Source organism: Pinus tabuliformis, chromosome 2_1 (assembly GCF_031772625.1).
Source record: "Pinus tabuliformis cultivar Carrire ecotype Pingquan chromosome 2_1, CPIR1, whole genome shotgun sequence".
Lineage (NCBI taxonomy): Eukaryota > Viridiplantae > Streptophyta > Pinopsida > Pinales > Pinaceae > Pinus > Pinus tabuliformis.
In genome coordinates, this window is record NC_142299.1 from 327,483,801 (window position 1) to 327,511,302 (window position 27,502).

The 27,502-nt window shown below is 38.6% G+C and overlaps 1 protein-coding gene across 1 annotated transcript; it reads left to right on the plus strand.

Moving 5' to 3' along the window:
- The first annotated feature begins 472 nt into the window (after positions 1-472).
- LOC149200169 (acyltransferase GLAUCE-like) lies at positions 473-3,763 on the plus strand. Its single transcript, XM_089399527.1, has 2 exons — positions 473-940; positions 2,867-3,763. The coding sequence occupies exons 1-2, from the start codon at positions 473-475 to the stop codon at positions 3,761-3,763; spliced, it is 1,365 nt and encodes a 454-aa protein (XP_089255653.1).
- The last annotated feature ends 23,739 nt before the right edge of the window (positions 3,764-27,502 follow it).

Sequence of the window (27,502 nt, forward strand, 5' to 3'; positions counted from 1 at the left end):
ATCCTTCTGTTTTTTCTAAGCTTCAGAGATTTTTGCGTTTCTTAAGATAAAGCTTCGAGGTCGAAGCCATCACAGACCAGGCTATTAAGAAAATTCTCGAAATCATTCAATAAAAAGCAAGGTAAGAGAACTTCCCACTCTTCACTGTAATTATTTCAAGTATTCATGCAGAGCTTACATGGTAAGGTATGTGATGCTTTTTATATGGTCCAGGGCTATTTCAACTAGAACTGTATTTTAGGAAATATTACAAAATTTGATGCACAGATTAAATAATTAATTTGATGTCTGGCATCTGAAATTCTAGTGTTTGGAATAGATTTGCAAAAAGCTTGACTCATTTTTATTGTTTTTCATTTGATTCACCCTATTTCTAAAAATTTGCAATCGAATTATGTTCAACCCTATTAAAAATATGTCCAACACAGATGGAAATATATTTGTTTGTAATGATTTGTGAAGAAAAGTAGTCATGGAATTAGCAAGGAGTACAGTTGTTGAACCAGTTTTGATTTGTGGATCGAACATTAAAGTTGGTGAAATCGTTAAACTTGTTCCTTCAAAACCCACCCCCACGGGAATACTGTATCTCTCCAACATTGATCTTTCAGTGGTTTTCCCAGTGGAGACCATATATTTCTTCGGCCCCCCTACCTCAGACAAACCTTCTACAGAGGATATTGTGGATAAAATGAGGGATTGGCTTTCTCGACTGCTAGTACCTTATCATTTTCTAGCTGGAAGGCTGCAGCTTAATCCTGGAGATGGCAGATTGGAGCTCAATTACAACAGATCAGGCATTTTATTTGCAGGAGCATCATCAGAACTTACGCTTGCGCAGCTTGGTGACGTGTCACGTCCCAACCCTTCGTTCAGTAATCTCTTTGTGAGGACTGATGAATTCAAGGAGCTAAGCAATACTCCTCTCATGAGCATGCAGGTGATCAAATTCTCTATTAGTATAATGTTCAAAATAGTCCTCCAATCATGTCCGAGGTCAGTGGAGCCCATCACTGATCATGTGAAATTTTAATGCTTTAGATCCACACAGTAATACAGAGAGAAACGAGGTGCATTGCAATTTTTTGAAGGGGGGATATTTATTGAATAGAATTTTTTTTGCATATTTATCTGTTTATATCGTTCATTTTTGTGTTTACCTGGTTCGTTTTTTATTTATTTTAGATTCCAAAATATTAAGAAATTTGGTATATTTTCCAAGTTAATTGTTTGATTTCATTGTATTTCAGAAAATCCTAGTTAATAGTTTAACTTCATTGAATTTCAGAATATTTTAAGATATAAATTTAATATATTTAACTTTTTATATTATGAGTAGTTTATTTACTAGTTTACATATATTTAAATCTGGATCTAGTTTAAATCTGGATCTACCAAGTGTTGAAATGATCAAATCTCTTATCACTTTAAAACACAAAGTCGTTTGTATCTCAAGAGATTTGATTTCACTTAATACTCTATAGATAATAAGTTAAAATGAATGTAGACAGGTTTAATTATTAATTATTATTATTATTATTATAATAATATTTATTTTTATGTAATTTCACTAATAGAAATATTTTATTGGTAATTATAATTAATATTTTATCTTAATCTAATCAAAATGTTTACAGGGAATTATAATGTCTGCTATATTGAGATAGACAACCTCACTTATCATAAGGCATTTTTGTCCTTTTAACTAGCTATGTAATTTTTGGCTAAATCATAATTGTTTAAAATGTATCCTTACTAAATTTCAATCCAAATTTAGCCAAAAAAAAAAATACTAAAAAGGACAAATACATTTCACATTTAGAAAGTTCAAATCGCTAGATGGATCCATTAAGAGCAAAGAGGTTTATCTTTTAGGTTATTTGATTTCTCTTAGGCTAAGTCACGAGACTTTGTATTTTGTTTGTGGGAGACAACATAACTCATAAAATGTGTTCAATATATTTTTCAACTTGTTCTAAAATTAACATAGATCCATCTTAAGCACGAATTTAATATGAGCTGAGAGGCATTTAAATTGTATTTTTGAATGTTATAGAGTTTAAATAACACATGTATTGAGTCATTTTATGAGAGCACATTAAACTAGTTTTTTTGTTATTAATATATTTTTAAATATATGTCAATATTAATTTATATTAAAATATTTTAGTCATAACTCACATGAGATATTTTATTCTATATAACATTAAAATATTCTTTGTTAACAATTTTTCTTTTATATATAGATATATGTTAACAAATTTTATATATATAGATATATATATAAAGTTGATATCAGGTGTTAAACTATTTTTAAAAAATATAAGGTTTAAACATATTAGCTATATTTTTTTTAAACTTCTAATTACTTTGCATGAAATTATATTAAGTCATATGGATAATTAATTAAATATGCATAACTAACATTGTTTTTTATTGTTCAATTGAGGTTTCTATGATCCATATCAAGTTTATGAGAGATTTTTCTGCGTAAATCACATGATATTTCATTTGTTGACTTGTTTTGAACCAACCATTGTGGTTCAACTTGTCCTAACGATGAATCACACTGGTTGCTTCGAAACGCGTAGACAAATGAAATATCATATGATTTACATCTAAAAATCTCTCATAAAATTGTTTTTCTATTTAAAGAATATTTTATTTTTATTCTAAAACACAGCATCCTCTTCAGCCGGTTGTAAAATGAACGTTATACTCATTATAAAACCTAATAAAACAGTTTGGATGACGCAGTGCCAAAACCAGTTGTACTGATTGTTAAGCCATCTTTTAAATAGTATATATCTTAAAATGTATATATATGTAATGCTAGGAACTAATAGAAGGGTATTGGCACGTGCAGGTTACTCGGTTTAAATGTGGAGGATTTTGTGTTGGACTGTTATTCTCTCACAGTCTCATGGATGGCCAATCTGCTGCAGAATTTCTCCTTAACCTTGCATCCATTGCGAGGGGAGAAGGCCTACTCATCGAACCAAAATTTGACAGAACTTCCCTGAAGCCTCACATTCGTCCTCATATCAATCACCGCCAACATGACTTAGTGGAACACCGAGTCACTATGTCTGAATTCACTGCATCATCAGGCACACAGGTAAATTCTGCCAAAAAACTCCCGGAAATTAGATCCTGTAGAACATTTACCTTGACTCCGGAGATGCTGAAACGCCTGAAACGAACGGCAATGAAAGACAATACCATCAGCAAATGCTCTACCTTCGATGTCATTGTAGCCCACATATGGCAGGCCAGAACGAAGGCAGTATTCCAGGACCACACACAGAAGTCCACCGTGTCATTTGCTGTGGACATACGTTCAAAGGTAAATCCACCCCTACCCAAAGGGTTTGTAGGGAACGGTGTGGTCACGGCCTATGCAACTGCACTGGCGCGTGATGTGAAGGAGAATCCGCTGTCGTATTGCGTGGCTGAGATCCAGAAGGCCATAGCATCCATCACAGATGATTATGTTCGATCTCGTATAGAGATGCTCGAGTTCCACCGTGGCATCCCCGTTGGAAATAGTGGGAACTTCTTCCTGTCTCCCTGGTGGAAGCTAGGATACTATGAATTTGATTTGGGGTGGGGGAAGCCAGTGTATGCAGGTCCCATAGTCAGCAACATAGCGGCTCACTTTGTACTGGTGCTCTCCAATGGCTCCCACGAAGGGATCAACGTCTGGATTACATTGGGACCGGCTCAGATGAAAAATTTTGAACAGTTTGTCAGCAAGCTTTAGGCTCAGATGAATATGCCTGGCAGATACTATTGATATAATAATAAAATGGTGTTACAAATATATTTTTACATTATTTATGCATTAATTATATGAACGGAAAAAACTAAAACTATATTTATTAATGGATTAATTAACCAACAATTTATATGTTTAATGTTTAATTAGTGATTTTGTGATGTATAGTGGATTTTCTTTTAGTTTTGTAGTTTTAATTAAGATAGTTTTAATTAAGAAATTATGATTGTATTCTAATTCATGATAAATGGACTAGTGAGTTTTTTATTGCATGTTCTCTTTTATTAAGAATATATTTGCAGCAATTAATTGTATAGAGTTAAAATCTACAAAAACAAGGCTACCATTTTTTATAATACAATGAGAATTCATTAATTGTATTCCAAACACCACCAATAGAAAGTGAAAAGTTATCACCCCTTGTCTTCATTAGTATATATGAGCATGATTAAGGAAATACATGTTAGCCTTTTCCTTTCTAAAATATGGTCTCTTAGTAATCAATTCCAATCTATTTACATGCTTTTTGAGATTAATGCCTAGCTATTTAACTAGTGCATTAAATTTTATTCAAATATTCAAATTTTAACGTAGTATATGCCTTGATTTTTTTGTGTTGGAACATTGTAATTTGAGGTGATATTTCCCATCCCTTGTTATTAGATTGTATGATCTTTTAAATAATTTGTGTTTTCATTGTCTTATATTTTGGGGACGAGGATTCATTAAATGCCAAGGTGGTGATGTTGCATGTTGGCTCATGGGACACTGACAAACCTGGGATTTGCGACACAGTGGCCAGCAAAGACCCGCTTAGCATCGACTCTTTTGGCAGCACCCATTGAGTGAGTGAAGTCACACCTGAGACGCTAATGGGTGACTTTTAGAACCAGGTTTCCATAGTCTGACAAGATTATCTTGTGGTTACAACGTGATGCTTCTAACCGACACATATTACAATACCCCATCATTACTATATCACCATACATAGGTCCATCTATCCATTGTGCAAACCCTTCATGATCATGTGCGGTGTGACAGAGCCTAGTCAACCTTAGATGCTAACAAATCTGCGACTGTTACACAACCGCTATCGACATACAAGACTGACCGACTCTTTAGAATGTAACAAACAACAACACTTATGCTCACTCAACCATATCGTCATTATAGACTATTACGCCAAAACATATCAACAAGATGAGCATTAGGATTAATCAATAGAGATATAAACCTTTAATTAAAGGATAAAACAACAACAATATATAATATATATCTATATATATATATATATATATATATATATATATATATATATATATCCACACATTTACGAGATTCATACATGCACTCCTACAACTATGCAATAAAAAGGAATGCAAAGGTCTTTCCAACAACATTTTATAATCACAAAAGAGTACATTGATTTCTCCAACACAGTTCATAAGTATATTTATTAGCAGAAGGGGTAAAGATACCTAGTGTTACATGCATTAGACTACTAGGCTCTCCGACCATCTTACGATATCATTAAAATATGATAGAAACCTGATCATAAACCATGTACAACAAGATATATATGTTCAATAACTAAAACCCATTATAATAATGTTAGTGATCAGTGACAAACTCGACCATGGTTCCAAATTTACATTGACCCAACATTGGTACATCGACTAAATCTAACTAGATGGCATAACACTTTTGAATGATCGGCTATCAACTAAGCCCCACTTGGCCTTGGAATGACCAATTTATAAATGTTGGGGGTTCTCTCAAACCCTCAATTCTTCTCCTTCCCACTAAGTCTAGTTGTCCTAAAGTTTGTTGAGATATTTCTCTTGATTCCTCCTGAATTTTCCCATGTGTAGTGTAGTTGACCATAATATCCCCTACCTAGCTTAATTATACTCTTGCCTAGTCCTTTCTGTCTCAAAATATCTCCAACTTCTCAGTAACCACGACCTCCCTAGTCGGATCCTTCTCCTATAAAATCCTAACAGTTGATATTCTTTATACATGGATTCCTATTTTCCACTTTTCGTTGTCCTCCTACTGCGTGACGTCCGCCTTAGCCCCGGCTCATCCACTGTGCCAACCCTACATTGGGCTCTAGCCTCCTGCGCTAACCTTCTGTTGTGCTCCTTCTTCTTGCACCAACCCTTTGCTACGCTCTACCTTATCCTTTCTGTGCTCCCTATTCCTACTGCGCAACCCTATTGTGCCAAAAAACACTAATTTCTTTTTTGGGTCCCAACAGAAAAAAATGTGGCTTATCCTCGAGTCACTTTGTCCTTCTTCTATCCTCATAGATTTGGTACTTCCAATCCCATTAAGGTTGTCTCCTTTCCTTCAATACAATTGCCACAGGAAAGACATAGAATTTGGACATATTGGAGCTCTTAGAAAACCTGAAGAGGGATCAACCCTGGCTCTCTCCCCGCAGTGGTTGTTTTGGGAAGTTTTAGTGTCTACGGATAAACGCTTAAACCCCTAGACTAGTATCTATGTCTAGAACAACAGTGCAAAGGATTCTCTACTTTTCATATGACCAATAGATTAAATAAGAGGTAAAGAAACCTACCTGTAGCTTTCGATTACTCCTTATCTCCCTTGACCAATTCTGTCACTCCTTTCCATACTTAATCCGCTTGAAAAATACCTGCACACAGGCAGAAGTCAAAAGCCGATCAAAGCATATGATAATGATCTATTGATTAAACATAGCATGGAGTCAATTACATAGTACAAATATGAAAGCATCAATGAATAACACAAGCATATGGAAAAAGCTTTGAACACTTTATTAGTAAAAGGAAGAGTTACAGCCCAATTTACTTGATTCAGCATCACTCCTCTAGTTCAATCCCATCCTCTCCTCATAACAAGCAAGACATTTTGACATCATTACAATACTTGAAATCAACTCAAGTCTCATACTAATAGAATCTCCCTATAATTCAATGATTTCCGGCCCAAGGCAACCCCTAATCACTTAGATGAGTGGTATTTTTATGGGTGAATGAAGGAATTTATGCCATAAATGGTGATAATGAATTCCCTCCCAAACTTAGGATTTAGTTCCATGGAGGAAGGGATAAAGGGATTGATGTTCGTTAACTCCCTTCCTCATCCAATTTTGAGCCCAAATGAGTGGATAGCCTTAGGAAACTTCTAGAGGCATCCTATGGATAAGAATATTCCAAACCCTAATGTAGATTTCGCTCAAATTTGTCGAGCGCACCCTGGTAGTGTACTAGGCTGCACTGCAGTGCACCCTGGTAGTGTACTGGGCTACATTGCAGCGCACCTTGGTAGTGTATCTACTTGCGTTGATCCCCTTAGAGACAATTTTTGGATGATTTTAATCATAGAACTTCTTGGGAAGCTAGGCACTCTCATGGTTGACTTCTTTAGGGCATGTAACAACTAAATTAGGGTTTGATGGGCCCTAAAGCACTGATCTATAAGATGGGAGTGATGTGCCCAAATGGATCTGTAACAGTTGCCCCCTAAAGCATGAATTTGAAAATATATATGTCGAGTGAAATGTTTTACCATGTGGAGAGGAGGTTTCGAAGTGGAAAGTGACCTGCATTAATTACAATACATATATAATGATAATTTGATTTTTTCTCATGAACTACTAAGGGAAGGCATAACCATGCTCAGTATATAAACTTTCATTACATGTACATAAATCAGATAGTCGTCTACAGATATAGACTCATGTTTCTACAGATATAGACCCATGATTGGATGACCATGAATGTAAGGCCATTGTACATTTGATTTAGTACTCCTGAAAATATCGCAGCTCGGATGGATGAAACTAGATCTGGGGTCTTCAATCTCATTCAATATTTTGCTCAAGTACAAGTCTAACCATGTGAATAGATGATCTGAATTCAAACACCTGAAGACATCATCTAAATACCAACCAATGATGTAAGTTGTTCACAGACACGAGAGGAATCACCAATAATGATGATGACCCTCAAGGTACTACAATACATTTCTCATGGTGTGAATAAATGATTTGATGTCGAACACCATACAAAGTCTTTCGATCGAAGGCTAGTGATGTCAATCTATTGCTAGAAGTGAGAAACCTACCATTGATGTATGAAAGCCTCAAGGTACTGAAGGGGCATTTCTAAGTCAACTTCTTGGATAATGTGCTGATGTCAACAAGAAGTGACTCGTCGCAGGAGGGCCTTGATGTATCCCACATCAATGACACAAAATGAGGTAAATGATTTTGGAGATGAAAAATCGACTGACGACAGAAGGTTCAAGAATGGCGGTCATGAAAATGAAGGTTTACGGTATTGCAAAGGATGAAGTTTGAATTGAATGACTTCTCTTGAACATGTCGGTGACACTAAGATGAATTGGTAGCATTGACCCAAAACAAAGTAATGGATGGTATGATAGACCAATGGTGTGATAACCATCAAGCTGAATGACCCAACCCACATAGTCACGGTGATGAGGTGAAAGTGTCATGTTTAAGAGTGACTTGCTACCATAAAGTGTTTTCCCCTTTTTCCAATTTTCCCCAATCATTGCTGACCAGTACCTCTTTATTTTTATCAAGCTTGAGGAGGATAACATATTCTTGTTGTATAATTTCACCCTTTGGGTGAATCCATTGCTATTTGATGCTTTAACGAGTCTACCAAAGGTGAAACTCGATCTTGTCTAGATGGACAAGTTTGTCGCTATTTGATGTTTTTAACGAGTTTAACGACAAAGATAATTCGGTCCTTTTCATTCTTAGAGAGTTTGAAAAGGGATGAAAAGAAAACTCCACAAGTTCTTTTTCGTAAATTAATCTCTCAAGTCCGAAAAAGCATAAAATAATACAAGAGAGATATCGTTTCCAATCCTTTAATGAGTTGGAAAGGACAAGCGCTCGACAATCTTTTCATGTTTAGAGAGTATGAAAAGAGATTAAAGAGGACTCCATTTTGAGGAATGAGTGGTGCCTAGGGTAGCAACTAGTCCCGCTGATTTTGGAACTTCTCAAAACATGTTGATTTATGTGAAGAGGCTGGCTAATAAGACCACTCATTGCAATTGTTCCTCAAAAAGGGTAAAACAACCAAGTGAAAGTGTATGATCGGCCAAAGGGATGGTGGTGGTGGGAAACAACCAAGGCTCATCTTACAAAAAAGGCTGATAGAATGGCAATCACAAGGGTTAAAAATGGAAATGGGTTCATTTTTAGAAAAGCTTGAACCATAGGGAACTATGCTTGGATTCAGTTTCATGTTTACACAAGCTTGAAATGAAAAATTATGCTTGGATTCAATTTCATTTTTACACAAGCTTAAAACGAAAAACTATGCTTGAGATTGGTTTACATGCCCCCAGCATGATGAAAGGGAGAGTCTCCTGTAACCAGATGGAAGTCACTGCGGTGAAGCAGGACGGTTATCCAACACCTTTTTGGCTTCATCCAGATAGGGACAAAGGTGAATGGGGTGATTACCTTCACATAACCTACATGGAAACTTAACTTTACCATTAGGTGCATGCCCCCCAAGATTCATTACATTCACCTAAGTAGACTACTCGTGGCTATCAGGTGGATGGAATGAAGGTTCATTTATGAGATCAAGTGAAAGACTCGACTAGGATTTTACAAGATCTACTGAAAGACTCGACTTAGAACTTGGGACATTATTTCATCTTTTAATGAGCTTGACACAAGACAAGGAACTCTGCTCATATTCCTTGGTTTCATTTTTTAATGAGGTTGACACAAGACCAGGAACTATCCTCATGGGGCCTGTTTCATTTTTTAATGAGGTTGACATAGTAAAAGAACTATCCTCATATTCCTTGTTTCATTTTTTAACGAGGTCGACACAAGACTAGGAACTATCCTTATGGGGGTTGTTTCGATTTTTAATGAGGTTGACACAGTAAAAGAACTATCCTCATATTCCTTGTTTCATTTTTTAAGAAGGTTGAAACAAGACCAGGAACTATCCTCATGGGAGTTGTTTCATTTTTTAATGAGGTTGACACTATAGAAGAACCATCCTCATATTTCTTGTTTCATTTTTTAACGAGGTGGAAAGAAGACAAGAAATTATCCTCATATTCTTGGTTTCATTTTTTAACGAGGTTGACACAAGACCAGGAACTATCCTCTTGTTCCTTGGTTTCATTTTTTAACGAGGTTGACACAAGACCAGGAACTATCCTCTTGTTCCTTGGTTTCATTTTTTAACTAGGTTGACACAAGACCAGGAACTATCCTCATACCATTTGTTTCATTTTTTAACGAGGTTGACACAAGACTAGGAACTGTCCTCATATTCCTTGTTTCATTTTTTAACGAGGTTGACACAAGACCAAGAGCCATCCTCATATACTTTGTTTCATTTTTTAACGAGGTTGACATAAGACAAGGAACTATCCTCATACTCCTTGGTTCATGATTCATAAGATGTCATGAAGGAGAGATCTGGTTCCAATGCCCCCAGTAAATGTTGTACAACATCACTGAATTAATTGTTAGTTGATGTAGGTATGGAACAAGTTGCCACATAATTAACTCATGGCAGGGATGATACCATTGGTACAAAAGGACCATTTAGGGAAGATGGTTGATTAGGAGCCATATTTGGACCAAGAAATGAAAGTTGGTCAACGGTGACAATTTGACCTTTATGCAGGAAACAAATCACTCAAAAGAGTGTTGAAACAATAGCTCCCATGTCATAAACATAGTCACGCCCAAGAAGTAAATTATAATCTAAAGGGCCTACGACTACCATCACATTTAGATAAACAATTTTTCCTCCCAAAGTAATAGGTAACTGAGGGAGGATCCCTAATGGTTGACTGGTTCCTCTGTTAAAGCCTAATAGATTTTGGGTAACAGGCACAAGCAACGGCGAACCAAGTTCTTACCAATTAGTTGAGGAAAGGATACCAGTAGATGCACCTTCATCTATAATAGTGCCAGATACAATCATATTACAAACTTGTACTATGATTTGGAAAGGCACAAAAGAAGGAAGATGAAATCCTTCCAGTCGGTTCCAATCAAAGGAAGTGACTAGACTACTTGGAGGGGATCCCGTAGAAATGGGAGAATTAACCCCTTGAGTTACGGGAATGGGAGGATTTCCCTCCTGTCTTGATGTAGCAGGCAGATTTCCCCCAAGCTCTTTTGAATTTGAAGAAACAAAAAGAACCTGAGTGGTATCATATTCACTCTCTTCGGGAAAGGTATGATTAGCTAAAGGTGAAATCAGGTCAACCGTTACCTTGACTTGTTGATTTGGGTCAGGTATAGACTCATAGGATTCACTTTCAGAGAGAGTGGATTTGATCGACGGTTGATTTGTCAGTCAATTCGTCAACTAGTGAAGGATTTAGGGATAGTTTCTTGTAACCAGATGGAAGTTGTTGCAGTGAAGCAGGATAGTTATCCAACACTTTTTGGGCTTCATCCAGATAGGGACAAAGGTAAATGGGGTGATTCGCTTCACATAACCTACAAGGAAATTTAACTTTACCCTTCTTTCCATGAACTTTACTACCACTAGTTGATGGTGTGTCACCAACATGATCTCAAGAGTTTGATGACACAAGATGATGTGAACGAGAAGACCATTCTTCTAAGATCTATGGAATACCAAGACAATTTCGAAGAAGATGGTCTCCTACACAAAGTTTGCATGGATATCGAACTTTGTGAGGCTTTATGGATGGTTGCTCATCAGATGTTGCATTCAAAGAAATGGTTGCTTGGTTGCCCCTATGCTAAATTTGCTTCTTCTTCTTCTGCTTCTTAGCCACCTGGTTACTAGTACCAATACTTTCACGAAGCGAAGAAGAAGAAGGGAAGGAAGAAACAATCGAGGATGAAGGCAAAGGGTCAACCTCAGGATTAACTGGAGGTTGATTTTTTCCAGTTGGAGGTGTACTCAATTGCGGAGAAATCACAACATTTTGAACCAAGGAGGTTAAAAAACCGTACTGGCAAGCCAATGGTAAATCCCGGAAGGGACAAAGTAGCCATATAAGGAGTACCAATATTTTTGAAAGGAGGAAAAGGACTAAGATTCCCATCAAAAGGAATTCCTTGATCGGTGGACTCTGTATTTGTCGCCATATGTTTCAACCTGAGATAAACTAAGGAGTGAGCGTGGAGGATGTTATCTGCGGTCAATTAATTTTATTTTAATTGAAGTACCATAAGAAAAAAAAAAGAGATAATCTAGGCAAAAGGTTTACCAAGCAACTGTGAACTGCAGAATACCTCCTGGCGAACCAAGAAGTACAGGTAGGGAATCTCCCCGAATGCTATGTTCGATGTCAATTAATTTTATTTTAATCGAAGTACCATAAAAAAAAAGGATAATCTAGGCAAAAGGTTTACCAAGCAACTGTGGACTGCAGAATACCTCCTGGCGAACCAAGAAGTACAAGCAGGGAATCTCCCTGAATGCTATGTTCGATGTATCTCAGTGTACAAGGCAGCCAACTCGGTTACCTAAAGATGGATAGCAACCTAGAGTTTTCCTCCCATATATACCCGAAGGTACATGGAGGCCCAATCCGTATAAGCACTGTCTAATGAAAAACCTTACAGTGAGAGCATTCCCATATACTTTACGTACTGTAACACCGCCCTATATACCTAAAGGTACGTGGATGAGATACGATATACTCACATACGTGAAATGAGGTATCACACTCAGGATGTATTGCAGACAAGTTAGCGACAATTGCTTTGTTTTACGACACCGGAACACGTCTCTAGCCTAGACCTCTAAATGTTTTTTGTTAGGTGACAATGCTCCATTAGGTAAATTCAGATAAATTTTAAGTTGATCTTCTTTAGAATTTTCCTTTCAAGGTTCACCACGTGATGTATGTTTTCAATTCCTAAAATTCAACTAATATGATAAGCATTCTTTCCATTCAATTTAACAATGAAAATCCTTAGCTAGTAGGGATAGAGTAATCTGATTTTTGACAAAGAGCAAAGAGCAAATCTAATGCAATTTCCCTAGCTATTCCTTTCAAGAATTCACAAACTACAATATCTATAATGCAAAATGTATGTATTTATTTTCGATTTTCCTTAATGTGAATGAACAAAAAGGAAAACTAATGCACAATCGATCAATAAACTCTTTTCATAAAAATGGCGATTTTGCGACAATTTCTTTTCAAGGAAAGGAAGACTTTATGGCACTTTCATTTTCAAAAAAATGAGGAATTACGACACTTTCAATGAGAATACTAATTATATGCACACATTAATCAATCAATATTTCATGAATGAAGATTTTACGACAATTCAATTTTCGAAGGAAAAGACGATTTTACGACACTTTCTTTCGCTAAAGATCAATCGACCAAAACCTAACTTTTCACTATAGATTGAAAATGACAAAGTAAATACATAAGAAACATTTATCAATCCTAGTCTAAGTAGGTCTAGCTAAGGAGATGAAAATCTATTTTCTGAGACATGACATCCATTTACAATCAACAAACAAGCAATCAGAAGAATTTTGCCAAAACATTTAATCCCAAGGGTGGGAATCTGACCCTACGAAGATCAACGCAGGCCAAAGAGGGAGTAACTGCGCTATAGTGCACTATCTCTATCTGGAGGGTGCATTGCAACGCACTGTCTCTAAGGCTAGCCTGCGTTGATTCCTGTGAAGCCACTGAAGAGTCATCTAACCTCAAATTTTGACCAAAATTCAATGCAAAACACTAAATTACAACAAGTAAAGTATGTCAAGGTGTCTAAGGAGGTGGATTAGCTACTAGGATAGATAATCGTTCCCCAACGGAGTCGCTAATTTGTTTTGGGAAGTTTTAGTATCTAGGATAAATGCTTAAACCCCTAGACTAGTAACTAAGTCTAGAACAACAGTGCAAAGAATTCTCTATTATTTCTATGACCAATAGATTAAATAAGAGGTAAAGAAGCCTACCTGTAGCTTTTTCTTACTCCTTATCTCCCTTGACCAATTTTGTCGCTCCTTTCCATACTTAATCTGCTTGAAAAGTACCTACACACAGACAGAAGACAAAAACCGACCAAAGCATATGATAATGATCTATTGATTAAACATAGCATGGAATCAAGTACATAATACACATATGAAAGCATCATTGAATAATACAAGCATATGGAAAAAGCTTTGAACACTTTATTAGTAAAAGAAAGATTTACAACCCAATTTTCTTAATTCAACATCACTCCTCTAGTTCAATTCCATCCTCTCCTCATAACAAGAAAGACATTTTGACATCATTACAGTACTTGAAATCAACTCAAGTCTCATACTAACAAAATCTCCCTTTAATTCAATGATTTCCAGCCCAAGCCAGCACTTGATCACTTAGATGAGTGTTCTTTTTATAGTTGAATGAAGTTATGCCGTAAATGGTGATAATGAATGCCCTCCTGAACATAGGATTTAGTTCCATGGAGGAAGGGATAAAGGGATTAATGTTCCTTAACTCCCTCCCTCATCCAATTTCAAGCCCAAAGGAGTGGATAGCCTTAGGAAACTTCTAGAGGCATCCTATGGATAAGAATATTACAAACCCCAATGTAGATTTCGCTCAAATTCACCCAGCGCACCTTGGTAGTGTACTGGGCTGCATTGCAGTGCACCCTGGTAGTGTATTGGGCTGCATTGCAGTGCACCCTGGTAGCATATCTACCTGCATTGTTCCTCGTAGAGACAATTTTTGGATGATTTCAGTCATAGAACTTCTTGGGAAGCTAGGCATTCTAATGGTTGACTTCTTTAGGGCATGTAACAACTGTATTAGGGTTTGATGGGCCCTAAAGCACTGATCTATAAGATGGGAGTGATGTGCCCAAATGGATTTGTAACAATGGTGCTCTCTGACGAAGAGACCTAGCCACCACTACTGCTCGAGGGTTGAATTCTATTCTTGTCCCCAACATTTATCTCCTTCTTGTAGTCATACCTATTCCTTCCCTTAGTGCGATGGGACAAGGAATAAAATTGGTTGTTTTATTCATGATACAGGCCTTGGAATTTCCCTTACACTAAGAGGTGGGAATTGTCCCATGTTTCTCCATCTTCACCATCATGCCTCTAGACAAGACCCCACCTTTTTGCTACAACCCTTCTAGTGTGGACTGCAGCAACACCATCTTGTTACAAGAGGTTGCAAGTCCTCTTGTTAGATAATGCCCTGCTAAACTTACTATTGTGTCTATGTCCTCATGTGTGAACCATCCTTCTGAGTGGTGTGGATACTCCTTTTTGTAAACCTCTCAATGAATGCCAACCACTCCCTCAGACCTATACCTCCCATTCCTAGTTCTATCACTTAGGTATCCTTTTTGTAACCTCTTCTTCCATAACTGCATTCTCTTGTCGTATTTCCTATTCATGATGGTTCCTTCCTCCATTCTTTTATCTACCCTCTCATCGATGTGTTACCTTTGCATGATTGCTCTACCTCTTCTCTCAAATGAACCCCACCCTCACCATCGATTTGCTATTCTTAACCTCATCATTGAATACTTTATTTTCTCTCTTTGGTTCCCTGGGTGATAATTTATAACAATTTTCCCTTTCACTTTCTACTTTAGGTATACTGGCATGGTCTCTTGGTTACGATGAATTTCTAATTCGAATCTCCTGGATTATCTTGAATCTACTCCATAGTCATATTTTAAGCGTGTTTGATACAATGGTCTGCACGAGCCACTGACTCGTCCAAGACAATCTTGATCGATTCAGATCCTTCCTCACCTCTATCTTAGACCTCGTAAATGTTGTGTCCTGATAATCCATGGGTGGATTGAAATCTTGTAGGCCTCTTCTTGTTGCTGAATGGGATTTGGTAATCTAGTCAACCATTTTTTTTCTCTTGTAATACCCCCCTGCAACATTTACCCAATTTCACCGACCTGTCAGGGTAAACGTGAGAGGAAGAGTTACTATGTCATAACCAGATTGTGAAGCCCCTTTCAAAGTTTAACCAAAGTCTTGAATTGTACCCTAAATTTTCCAATCCAAATAATAAAATTTGAACGGATTTAAGTAATATACAGGAAAAATACCTGGAATTTGGTTGACCGTGTTTTAGACAGTTGAGGTTCTAGCTACTACATTTAATAAACCACCCTTTTTACCTCCAATCTTATATGGGGTCTACCTGTACAGTCCCTTGACCTAGAAGACAAAATCTTTTGGCCCCTATGCCCAAAATTCCAAGAAATCAAGCTTAATGTTTGTGACTCTGTTAGAAGCTCTAACTCTATCTCTCACAAATTCAAAAATTTCCCATAGTCTGAATCCTCTCCCCTTCAGTGCTCCTCGACTCCCCTATATGCCCAAAATTCACCGACTACCCATCGTCCAATTTTCGGTTTATTACCTTCTAGCATCCTCCTTTTTCCTTTTTTAAGTTGGTTACCTTCCCCATGATATGATGCGTAGGTTGAATTTATCTCTTTAGAGTAGTTAGGAGTTAGCACTGTTTTGTTTAATTAAATTAATTTACTTTATTTATAATTTTAAAATAAATTACCTTATTTATAATTTAAATAAATTATTTTTTTTATTTGAATCAAATTAAATAAATTTACTTCATAGCTCATTATATTTTCTTTTGATTAAGGATTATCATACATATGTATGTATATAAGGGTGGTATACATATCAAGTATCTAATTTGATATATTCATTATATTTTGATGATATGGGAATTTATTTCCATAATCAATTCATTACCCTAACTTAGACATTTTCCAATATTAGCCAGTATGTATACTAGTTAAATACATGTGGTTCATGCATGTGTAGCTATCATATGGATTCCCTGTATGCATGCTAATATTCACATTTTGTTTGTAATTGTAGGTGGGTTATTACAAAGACCTTGTAGGTTCTATTAAGGAAGTAGGACCAACCACGGAAGACAAACTGATAACACATAGCATTCTATAGGGCTTACATGTCACTTATAGGTTGAGTAACCACCCCACGTGGAAAAACAAAAGATGGTGATCCAAATTGGATCCTTGAAAATTATCAGAGTTTCTATGATTGTTTCAAATTATGTCAGACTTCAAAATCTTCTGAACAATGAGCTATTAGGAAAGACCTTTGGACAGTGGCAGTTGTAGCTAGCACGAAACAACGAGGACCCTCGGTCAAAGTGCGCTGACCATTGGCCCATGGAGATCGCGCAGTGGCACAAACTAACAAATAGGGAGTCCAGATCAGAAAACAAAGGCCATTTCTGATGCGCGATTAGCGCAAGATAAAAACCTCAGAGAAGGAAAAGCCCCAACACCCGGTCATGTGAAAAACAGATAAAACCGTGCAGAAATACCCAAAACATTAGAAGGCAGGTCCCACGCTTAAAACTGGCAGAATATCGGAGGCATTTCAGGCAGTAAGCGGGTTTGGCAGAGGACCAAGCGATGCCATACACCAAATGACACGTGTTCAGTGGATGAGAGAGAAACTGCTCTCATCATAGGGTAACAATCGAGCAACTCACATGTGCGATAAAAGCAATGACTATAGGATCTAGAGGCCCCAGATCAACGACGAAGATTGCACCTGATGGGAGACTGGATTTGATGGGAGAATAGTATGAGGCATATGAAATTTTGGGTCCAACATGACCGTTGAGCTAGCGGATGAATCATTTCACGGAATAACAAAAATAATGACCGTTCGAGGAAGAGCTGGCACTCAGTTCGTGAGGAGACAAGTGGCCACCTCTCTGTGAAATGTTACACAGTGGCGATGACACAAAAGCAGGGAATTCTAGAGGATAGAGGCAGGCGATCAAAAGAGCTAAAAGAGGAAGTGAACAGTCAAGGGATGGATTGGCTTTAAGCCATGAATAGATAGAGAACATACAAAGGAGACAGAGGAGAGAGTGAAGCAAGAAGCAGAGAATAGAGAAGTCGAGTTGACCTGCAGAGCTAATGTAGCATCGAGCAGACAAAACTGAGAAGGATTGAGAGGTTCAAGCAATCCCTGTGAGGATATCTATCAGGAACTGAGTACCAAATTGGACTCATCCCATTAAGACAAATTGAGGTCGAGACTTGGTAAGGGGGAGTCTGTGTACTCTAGTGGCTTGGGGAATCCAAGTACCACCCTACTAAGCATCATCTGTAACAGGACACTCAAATTGAGCTCCTCATTATAAAAACTCTACTTAAAGACACAATAAGAAAAGGCCACCACTAAAAGCTGGACCAGGAGATGTAGCCCAGGAGGATTGGGTGAACTCCTTATTAAATTGTTGTGCTTTGCATTTGCTTGTTGTGTTTCTCTTACTGTTTTCCAATGCCTGTGTATTTCGCAATCTTATCGATTCGTTGCTTAAAATAACATAGGCATATCCCATCGCATGAGTCTGTAATACCTACATTAATTAAATGAGATCATACATAAATGATTTTTAGATCAGATGGACACCCTTTTCTCTGGACTGGGTCCTCATCCGCACCCATAACAAGGCCTCCATGTGGTTGGAGGCCTCCAACTGCATGCACAAGCCTGCATCTATGTGGTTGCAACCAATATTTATCAGTTAGGAGTATGTAGTCCCGATATCTGAGCCTAGATTCAGGGTCAACCTCCATACCACTACCCAAAACTTCATGTAACTTCTGATAATTAATAATGACATGAAAACAATGCGAGCCATACAAATTTGAAGGCAGAAATTGACTTCGACTGCCTAAAACATGACATGAATTTCGTCAAACACATTGAAAAGATGTAAGCTATAAGTCATAAATGCATGTCTGATCATACAAGTCGGATATTTATCTTATAGTCACTGAGAAGGACCTATTCCCTCTCCACATAACTACAATAACACTTATGAGTCCATTCACCCATCAACCGATCAATAGTTAAAAAATTCATGACATGACCCATAGAAGATACACATCACATAACATCATATACATAGAAAATAACCAACATATAAACCATGGAAACTCAGTCATAATATCACCAACACATTGCCAATAAAAATACATGATTCACAATAGAAGAATAGATCTTATTAACATAGGAAAATACCAACCAAGTTAGGGACTTCCATGTAGCACCTGACCACGGATTTGGCTGAACCAAAGCTCTCTTTCATCGAATCATCCCCCTTGCCATATTCCAAGCATGAATGTGGGATCTCATGGAATAAAGCAAAAAAAAACAAATTAGGGCTTCCAGAGGCCAAACCACCTCAAACCTCAACCAAAGATTCCACCTCACGGTTGGAAATCACCAACGCCAACCAAATTGGTCTCTACCCAAGCTATTCTGGGCTCCAAGAACTAGTAACGCAACCCAAAACCTTCCATGGATACAGAGCATTTGTCGAACCTGACTCTAGGACTAGAGACTCAATCTACTAATGGATCGAGAGAATTTTTCCAACCTAGGCTCTAGGAATAGTAACTCAACCCAAGTTGTTTCAGGGCCTCTAGAGCATTTTTTCCAATCCACAACCATACGGAATTACAAGCACCAACCAAAAAACAAATCAATGGAAAAACCCACAACACCATGGCTATCAAGGGGGCAAGGGACCTTTGTGATGCTACAACTACGACTAGGAGGGACATGTCACTAGAGACTGTCCTCTTCTGAGAAGACATTAGTGATCTCAATGTCGGGTCAGCGCACATGCAATAGAGGGCTGCCCCGAGTTGATCACAAGTTGCGAAGAGAGAACCAAGCAAAGGGGAGCTAACTTGATCAATGAAAAATCGAGAGCTACTAAAATAATTCCACTATCTAACATAAATATAGTAGCCAGAGGAGGAAAGAAGTGGGGGCTAATCGAGGTGCACCAGAGCAACCTCTGATTCTTCAGGTAGCTTTCCCAAAACAATCATACAACCCTGGACAACAGAAGGGATACTATCAGGAGGCAGCAAAAATGTTGAAAACTTGGTGGAACCCCAGAAGGATAAGGTACCAAATTGAGAAAACTCCATCGTGTCCCCCTCGATTGAGGAATGGTTCAAACTATTCTTGCATATTGTCGACAATAATCAGATGTTAAGAGAGCTACGCAGGATTCTGAAAGAAGTTCCACCAAAATGAGAACTTGGGGAAGAAGGAATGTCAACAAATTTGCTAAAGAAGCACACGAGGAGAGTCTAAAGAAACAAGAAAAGAACAGGAAGGGAGTTCTGTATTGATGCACAAGTGGCAGGATTCCAGATCAAAGACACAATGTTGGACCTATGTTTAGACGTTAAAATTCTTCCGAGGAAAACATGGGAGGCACTGGGACAACCAAAGTTGAAGTACTCACTCGTCTAGTTGTGGATGGCTAACCAATACTGCATTCTTCCCATCGTAAGGCTGAAAGATGTGGAAGTATATGTCGCCGGGGTGAAAACACATGCAGACTTTGAGGTAATAGATATAATGGGGGACAAATATCCTTAACCAGCACTACTTGGCATCGACTAGGCTTATGAGAATGATGTTGTCATTGATCTCAAGAAGGAGGTAATGATCTTTGAAGTAGAAGGGATGTAGGTAATACAACTGTTGGATCCATACCAAGGACCAAGATTCACGGAACCAGTAGATGACCAAGATGAAATTGGAACAGTAGACCATTTATACCGATTAACAACAGGGAGAAGGCAAGATTACATCAACCCCACATTGGAAGGATCAGTCAGCCGGAAGAATATATAGAGCTTAGAGGTGGGCTTTGAGGCTGCATGGGACGCCTGGCAGCAAGGAGGATATGAATTAAATACAAGATGCTACGCTACAATAAGTCACATCAACTAGATTGGGATAGAGGTAAGTGATTATCCTATTTTCCATGGCATAGACTCGGTAGATGTATTTATAACTAAAGTTGATAGAACCATAAGTGAAAATCACAAGGTACCATTATTGGACATTTCACTACAAGAAACCCCAACACAGTTGTGGGGATCTCACCGCAACACTCTTTGTTTTTGGGAAAAGGTCAAGCGGGTCATGAGAGAAAGGCTCAAGCAGGAAGGGGAGCGACCTTGAGAGAGTGTAAAATATAGGGGGTGCTTTGATCCTTGACAACACTTGGAACACTTCACAGATAGATGGAACAAGCAATGGATCTCGAAGGAGCTATTAGTACACATGTTTGTACATACCCTGGGTATAGTCCTGCAGGCTTGGTACATATAAGAAGAAATTTGAAGACAAATTGGGGACTGGGATGCACTGGCTGAACAATTCCATAGTAGTTTTTCATTTAAAAATAGTGACAAACGGCTAACCGAGGCTCTGTATGCCATCAAAAGAATACTCTTCACCTCAGGATAGTTATGGGAAGGATGCATTGATGAAAAGTTCCTGCAATACTTTTACAAGTTAGGGTACCCAGAGTCCATGGCTTGTGGGATGGTGAGCACAAATCCAGAAGAGGACGATTTAGAGGGACTGAGGAACCTGACGTTTCAAGAGACTAAAGGAGAAAGAGATATTCAGGAGGGACACGTAACAAATTCTCCCCACTTACTCTCAGTAAAATGGTGCAAGCATAACATCATGATAGAGGAAAAATCACAGATGGCATTTATAGGGGACTACTGGGATGAGCACACAACTAAAGAAGTTTTTGATCTATTACGCAAGTATGAGGATTTATTCCCAGCTTCAGTCACGGAGTTAAAAGGAATTAAAGTAGATATTGGTGAAATGAAAATTGTGTTAAAGTTGAATGCCAATCCTTTGAATCATAAACCATATACGATGAACCCAAAAGTAAAATAAAAGGTCAAGAAGGAGATAGATAAAATGCTAGAGGAAGGACTCATCTTTTTGGTAGATGAAGCAGAATGAATCAGCCCAATAATGATCTAGAACAAGAAGGACACCATGGAAATAAGGGTTTCTGTAGAATACCATAGCCTCAAAAATGCTTGTGTCCATGACCCATTCCCCACACCTTTCAGTGATGAGGTATTGGATAATGTTGCAAGGAATGAAGCATACTCCTTCACAGATGGGTTCTTAGGGTACCATCAGGTCCACATAGCAAAGGAGGAAAAGAAGAAAACAACATTCACCATAGAATGGGGCTTGTACGCATACCATGTCATTCCTTTTTGCCTAAAGAATGTGCCTATTGTGTTCTCCCGAATTTTCATCGCCGCCTTCAAAGACTACATTCATCGGTTCTTAGAAGTATACATGGATGATTAGATATTTTATAGCCTGTTGAATAAGCATGGAATCTTACTTAGAGTAATATTCGATTGGGGTAGATAGCTACAAATATCCCTAAACCTGAAGAAGTCTATCTTTGCAGTTCTATTTGGTACATTGTTGGGCCACATCGCTTGCAAAGACAACGTTTGTGTGGACCGTGAAAAGGTTGTAGAAATTGTGAATATGGATCTGCTGACCAATGTGAAACAGTTGTGATCGGTGCTGGGCCACATAGGGTATTATTGCCGATTCATCTGCAACTATGCATCCATAACCGCTCCCATGGAGAAGCTGCTCAAGAATACAGAAACATTCAATTGGACGGAGACTTGTCAACCGACATTGAACATCCTCAAGGAAAATTTGGTAAGTGTGCCCATATTAGTATACCCAGACTGGAACAAACAATTACACGTACATATCAATGCATCGAGCATTTGACTAAGTGTAGTGTTGGCGCAACCAAGGGAAGGGAACTTGGATCATCCAATCTACTTTGCAAGTAGGAAGTTGTCGACTGCAGAAAATAACTATACCATGACTGAGAGAGAAGCACTAGCCATGGTATACTCCTTGCAAAAGTTTTGACACTATTTACTTGGAGCCCCATTCAAATTCTTTACAGATCACTCAGCATTAAAATACTTGGTCAACAAGCCAGTCTTAGAGGGAAGAATCTGTAGGTGGCTACTATTGTTCCAAGAGTTTACATTCAAGGTTATCATTAAACCAAACCAGTTGAATGTGGGACCAGATCACCTCTCCAGACTGGAATCAGGGGAAAGTGGGGGCTCCCTAGATGATCAAATATCAGACACTGATTTATTCTGCATAGAAACAATACGTGATTACTTGGAGGAAATCACAACTTTTCTAGCCACAGAGAAATGTCCGAAGGGACATACAATGATGCAGAAGAGACACATGGTGGTGCGAGTAGTGGACTATCAGCTGATCATAGGACATCTATATAAGTTGGGCCTAGATCAAGTCTTGTGGCAGTGTCTCCTCCAACATGAATGGAAATATGTCCTATGGGAGTGCCACTTTGGAGTTGTAGGAGGGCATGTTGGGGGAAAAGCAATGACGAGGAAGGTCTTGCAAGCAGGGTTATGGTGGCCTACACTCTACAAGGATGCCAAATAATATGTGAAAGGATGTGATGTGTGTCAGAGAGTTGGAAAATTGTCACATCGTGATGAATTACCACTACAGCTAGTACATAGAGTGCAGATATTTCAAAAGTGGGTATTTGATTTTACCGGGCCGAACAATCCATTAGCATGACATTGTCACACATGATATATCATCATAACTGTCAAATATCTCACGCGACGGGTATAGGTGGTACTAGTGAAATATTGTACAGCAGGCACAACTGCGAGGTTCATTTTTTAAAACATCATATCTAGGTTTGGATGCCCAAAAATCCTAACAAGTGACCAAGGGACTCATTTTATAAATGAGACAGTTGTGTCCCTCCTGCAGAATTTCCTAGTCCAACATCATAAGAGCAACCCGTACCACCCTTAGGCTAATGGGATGGTTTAAGCATTAAACAAGATACTGGAAAAGAGACTAACGAAGATATGTTTGGAAAATCAAGATGATTGGGATGAGCATGTACCAGCCAAACTATTGGTGTACTGAACGACAGTTAAGCGCTCACACAATTCCAGTTGGTCTATGGATGGGAAGTCATGGTACCCACTGAATTTGTATTATTGAGCATCTTCATTACCCAAGCTACAAACATGACAGATGATGCATCACTATAGAAGTGGTTCGAGGAGTTGATGGAATTATATGAAGCCAGATTTGTAGCTGAATTCCACCAGTCTATTGAGAAAACAAGGCAAAAATCATGGCATGATAATCATATTAAGAGAAAATCGTTCACAAGTGGAGGACAAGTTTTATTATATGACAAGTTTCAGAAGTTCCCAAGTAAGTTGCATATGCATTGGCTTGGTCCATTCATAGTCACAGAAATCAGGGAATCCAGAGCAGTGAAACTGGCGCAACTGAATGGAATATTCATACCAGGATGGGTGAATGGCGCATGCTTGAAACCTTTCCACCAACACAACACCCATCATTCTATTGACGAGGTCTTTGAAAAGGGCCTATATGTAGTTTTAGATTTTGTAGGAATAAGAGAGTCAAGCAATCAGTCCATTTAAGTTTTGTTTTATTTTATTTTCCATACAATAATTCTCATGTGTCAGTTCAGTTGCGGCACCTATGCCGCCTCACCAAAAATGACTGTGGTCGGGAGGTCACTCACATGTTTCACAAGTCTTATCCACCATACTTAGAGTATTTTCTGTAACAATTAGGTAATAATACCCCTGTCAAGTAAAGTTCAGTAGAATCTTTTTCCCTTGTGGGAATAGTTAACCAATAAAGCTACCATTATGGTCACATTATTACGCATCTACTCCACTTTGTAATTTTCGTGTCATGAGTCATCCAAGTCAGGTACAACTCAACTAGAGGCCAGTTAACATGATTGAGTCTGCATAGGGAAAGTTACCGTAGTAATTAGTTAGTGAGTCTAGTCTGAAACATCGTGTCGAAGCTGGTCTACTTAATTTGCATGGATATGCAGGAATGTTTAGAAGTTCCAATTCAGATGAAAGCATTCTTCGAGTCTTAGTTTGAAACTTAGCAACATCGCTCAATCACTCACTATTGGCCTCCTGTAACTGTTGTATATCAGTGACGCAGAAGTGTGACAAAGATAATCTCAGTTCCTAAAGACAAAATAGTTGACCGAATTACGGTTATAGAATCATTGTATGGGAAACATGACAAGGCCGCACTAGTAGACAATGATCTTTCAGATTGATTCTAGTTTCTAGTGCTCAAGCGAGAGGTATATACAGAAGAAGTTCCCAAGGGTGATGACATGATGGCGATGAAGATCAAAGGAACATTTCAGTCACTTCAGCGATCGACTTTGATCAATTTGAGGAGTCTGCTGGTTTTCATAATGTCTTTCGCTACAATGCAATGGATTAAAATTCTAGTGAGCAGGATGCATGGAGGTTTTCTCTGGTTAGACAAGGAATATCCAATTCATGTGGAAGACATTCAACGCCTCAGTAGACTCTCAGCAACAGGATATGCGGTCTCGACATCATTCTAGACCGAGTCGAAGCGAGCCAAGAAGGAGGGGGACAATAATTATTACACCATGCGCGACAACAAGGGCACTAAAATAGATTTTCTCAACAAGGACTACATCAAATTCACTTGCTACATCATTGTAGGGAAGGTAATGAGACACATCCAAAAATGAGTGCACGTTGGACACCATATCAGTTGCAGAGCACTGTTGCAAAGGAATTTCGCTCAACTAGTCGACATTTCTGCTGAATGAGTTATTTGAAGCTTGCGAAGATGTATACAAATGAAGCATGAATTCCATTTTTGGGTATTTGATTATGAATTTCATGATGTGGAAATGGTGCTTGCCAAGAGGGAGGGACCTCATGGAAATCACATATGAGCAACCACTAGCGCTCAGATACACACCATAGAGGACATTCAGGGACCGAAACAACAAAAATAACAACAAGGTTTGCTTCAAGGGCTGGTACCAGAAGATGCTCGCAACCATAAGGGTGACAGACAAATCCCCAAGTAATTGCTCGATAGCTACTCACAAGAAATTTGGTTTGGGGTAACACATGGCCAGACTTATATCAATCCACAATGCGTCCATTCAGAGACTTTCCAAATGAGGCCGCAGAGGTTCACATTAGCAGAGGGTGAATTCCACATGGAGGTCAGATCGTGGCTAGGGGTTTCATGTGAGATTACAGATGGCTAGTTTAAATATTTGTTTGGGGGCATGCAACCACAATTGTTGATAGGATACATGACCGAGAGTAGTAGGAAGAGGGGGTTGGAGGAATATTTACAACTGATGTTCTATCAAGTGGAGCAATGGATGAACTCTATTAAGTAGACAATTTCGGGCTTCATGGGGTCACTAGGTATGACGGCCTAGTCTGGTGCTTTTCAAGGGTTTACTTTGTTCAATCCAATCATAGCTACTCCCGTTGCTGTGGCTATTCCCCATCACGACCCTTACTCTCAGACTAAGCCAACCATCCCTAAACCTTGGCAGCCCAAAGGTACCAAGGTATCAGTGGCCAAGAAGCAAAATACAATGCCTGTCGTGACTGTCATTGATCTCACCAGTGATGGACTCCATTCAGCATCAACCTCCCCAATTGTTGAAGAAAACCCACAATCTACCTCTACTGTTTCACCCGTGTCGCGGGATCCCTCCCCCCATACAACTTCCACCTCCACGACCCTATATGACGCATTCCCTCCAGGCACCCGCATAGCCACCGAAGAAATGGAAGTCGAATCGGCTAACCAGTCCACCTAGTTGCTAAACGAGTGTGAAGGCCATATTGTTTTTCAAACATCCCTGGTATCCCTATTTCTAGGAATGAGTCCACTCCCGGGCGAGGAACCAATCATCTCACAAACAAAATCAACTACGATCAAACACTTTGAAGCCTCATTTCCTATAAATTTCACCGTTGTTCCAGAACCAATCATTATCCTCCCACTCCCTAGTTTCTTGAGACGACACAGCCTACATCCTCTCCCCAAAGCCACTAAGAAAAGTCCATTGCTAGCGGCCAATCCCTGCAAAGAAATTTCCTAGACCCATCAATAATGCAGATTGAGAACCTTCAACAATGGTCATCTACACAGCGATTCAGATTTATCCAACATGAAGCTAAGAGGGATGAATAGATCCACAATGACCTGGTTGCCGAGCACGAGCAACACAAACAACAAATTGTGTCTATCACAACGGAACGAGATTAGCTCCAATAGACCAATCAAAAGCTACAATCGCAGGTCGAGCAGGTGACATCAAAGCTAAGAGCACTTTGGCCAATGGTGGCCGATTTAGTAATTGAAGCACCTGAGGATTTTTTAGCCATCACATTGGTTGACTATTGTGACCATATTCAAATAGCATGCACGGAACTTGTGGCCACCAACAAGGAGCTGAAGAAGAGTTTAGATATGGCTAGAGCATCGTTTCCTGATCCAACTACAAGCTACATCACAGAAATCGACCAAAAGCTCAACATTGTCGCTGCACTAAAATCTTCACTAAATGATGCCCTGGTGGATGGTTATGTGCTACTCGAGCAAGTCAATGATTGGTCAGGCAGCTTGGCCATGAAAAACCAGCTAGTCTATCCACTTCGCCAACAACTCCAACAATGCATCGCTGACAGCAAGACCTACAGGGATAAAGGCCAGCTAAAGAAAATTGATGATGAGATCGCCTCTCTCGAGGACAAGGTACAACAAATTGAGGAGGAATCGGTTGAAAAAAATAAAACAAATAAATAAATAAATAATAATAAAAAAATTTGTTATCTGAGGCATGTAAGAGCACTATGGGAGGTATGTGATGATGTCGAAGAAA

Bases quoted from the DNA above. Each gene is read 5' to 3' on its own strand.
- LOC149200169 (XM_089399527.1), top strand. From the start codon at position 473: ATGGAATTAGCAAGGAGTACAGTTGTTGAACCAGTTTTGATTTGTGGA. The intron at 941-2,866 runs GTGATCAAATTC...TGGCACGTGCAG, and splicing joins CTCCTCTCATGAGCATGCAG to GTTACTCGGTTTAAATGTGG.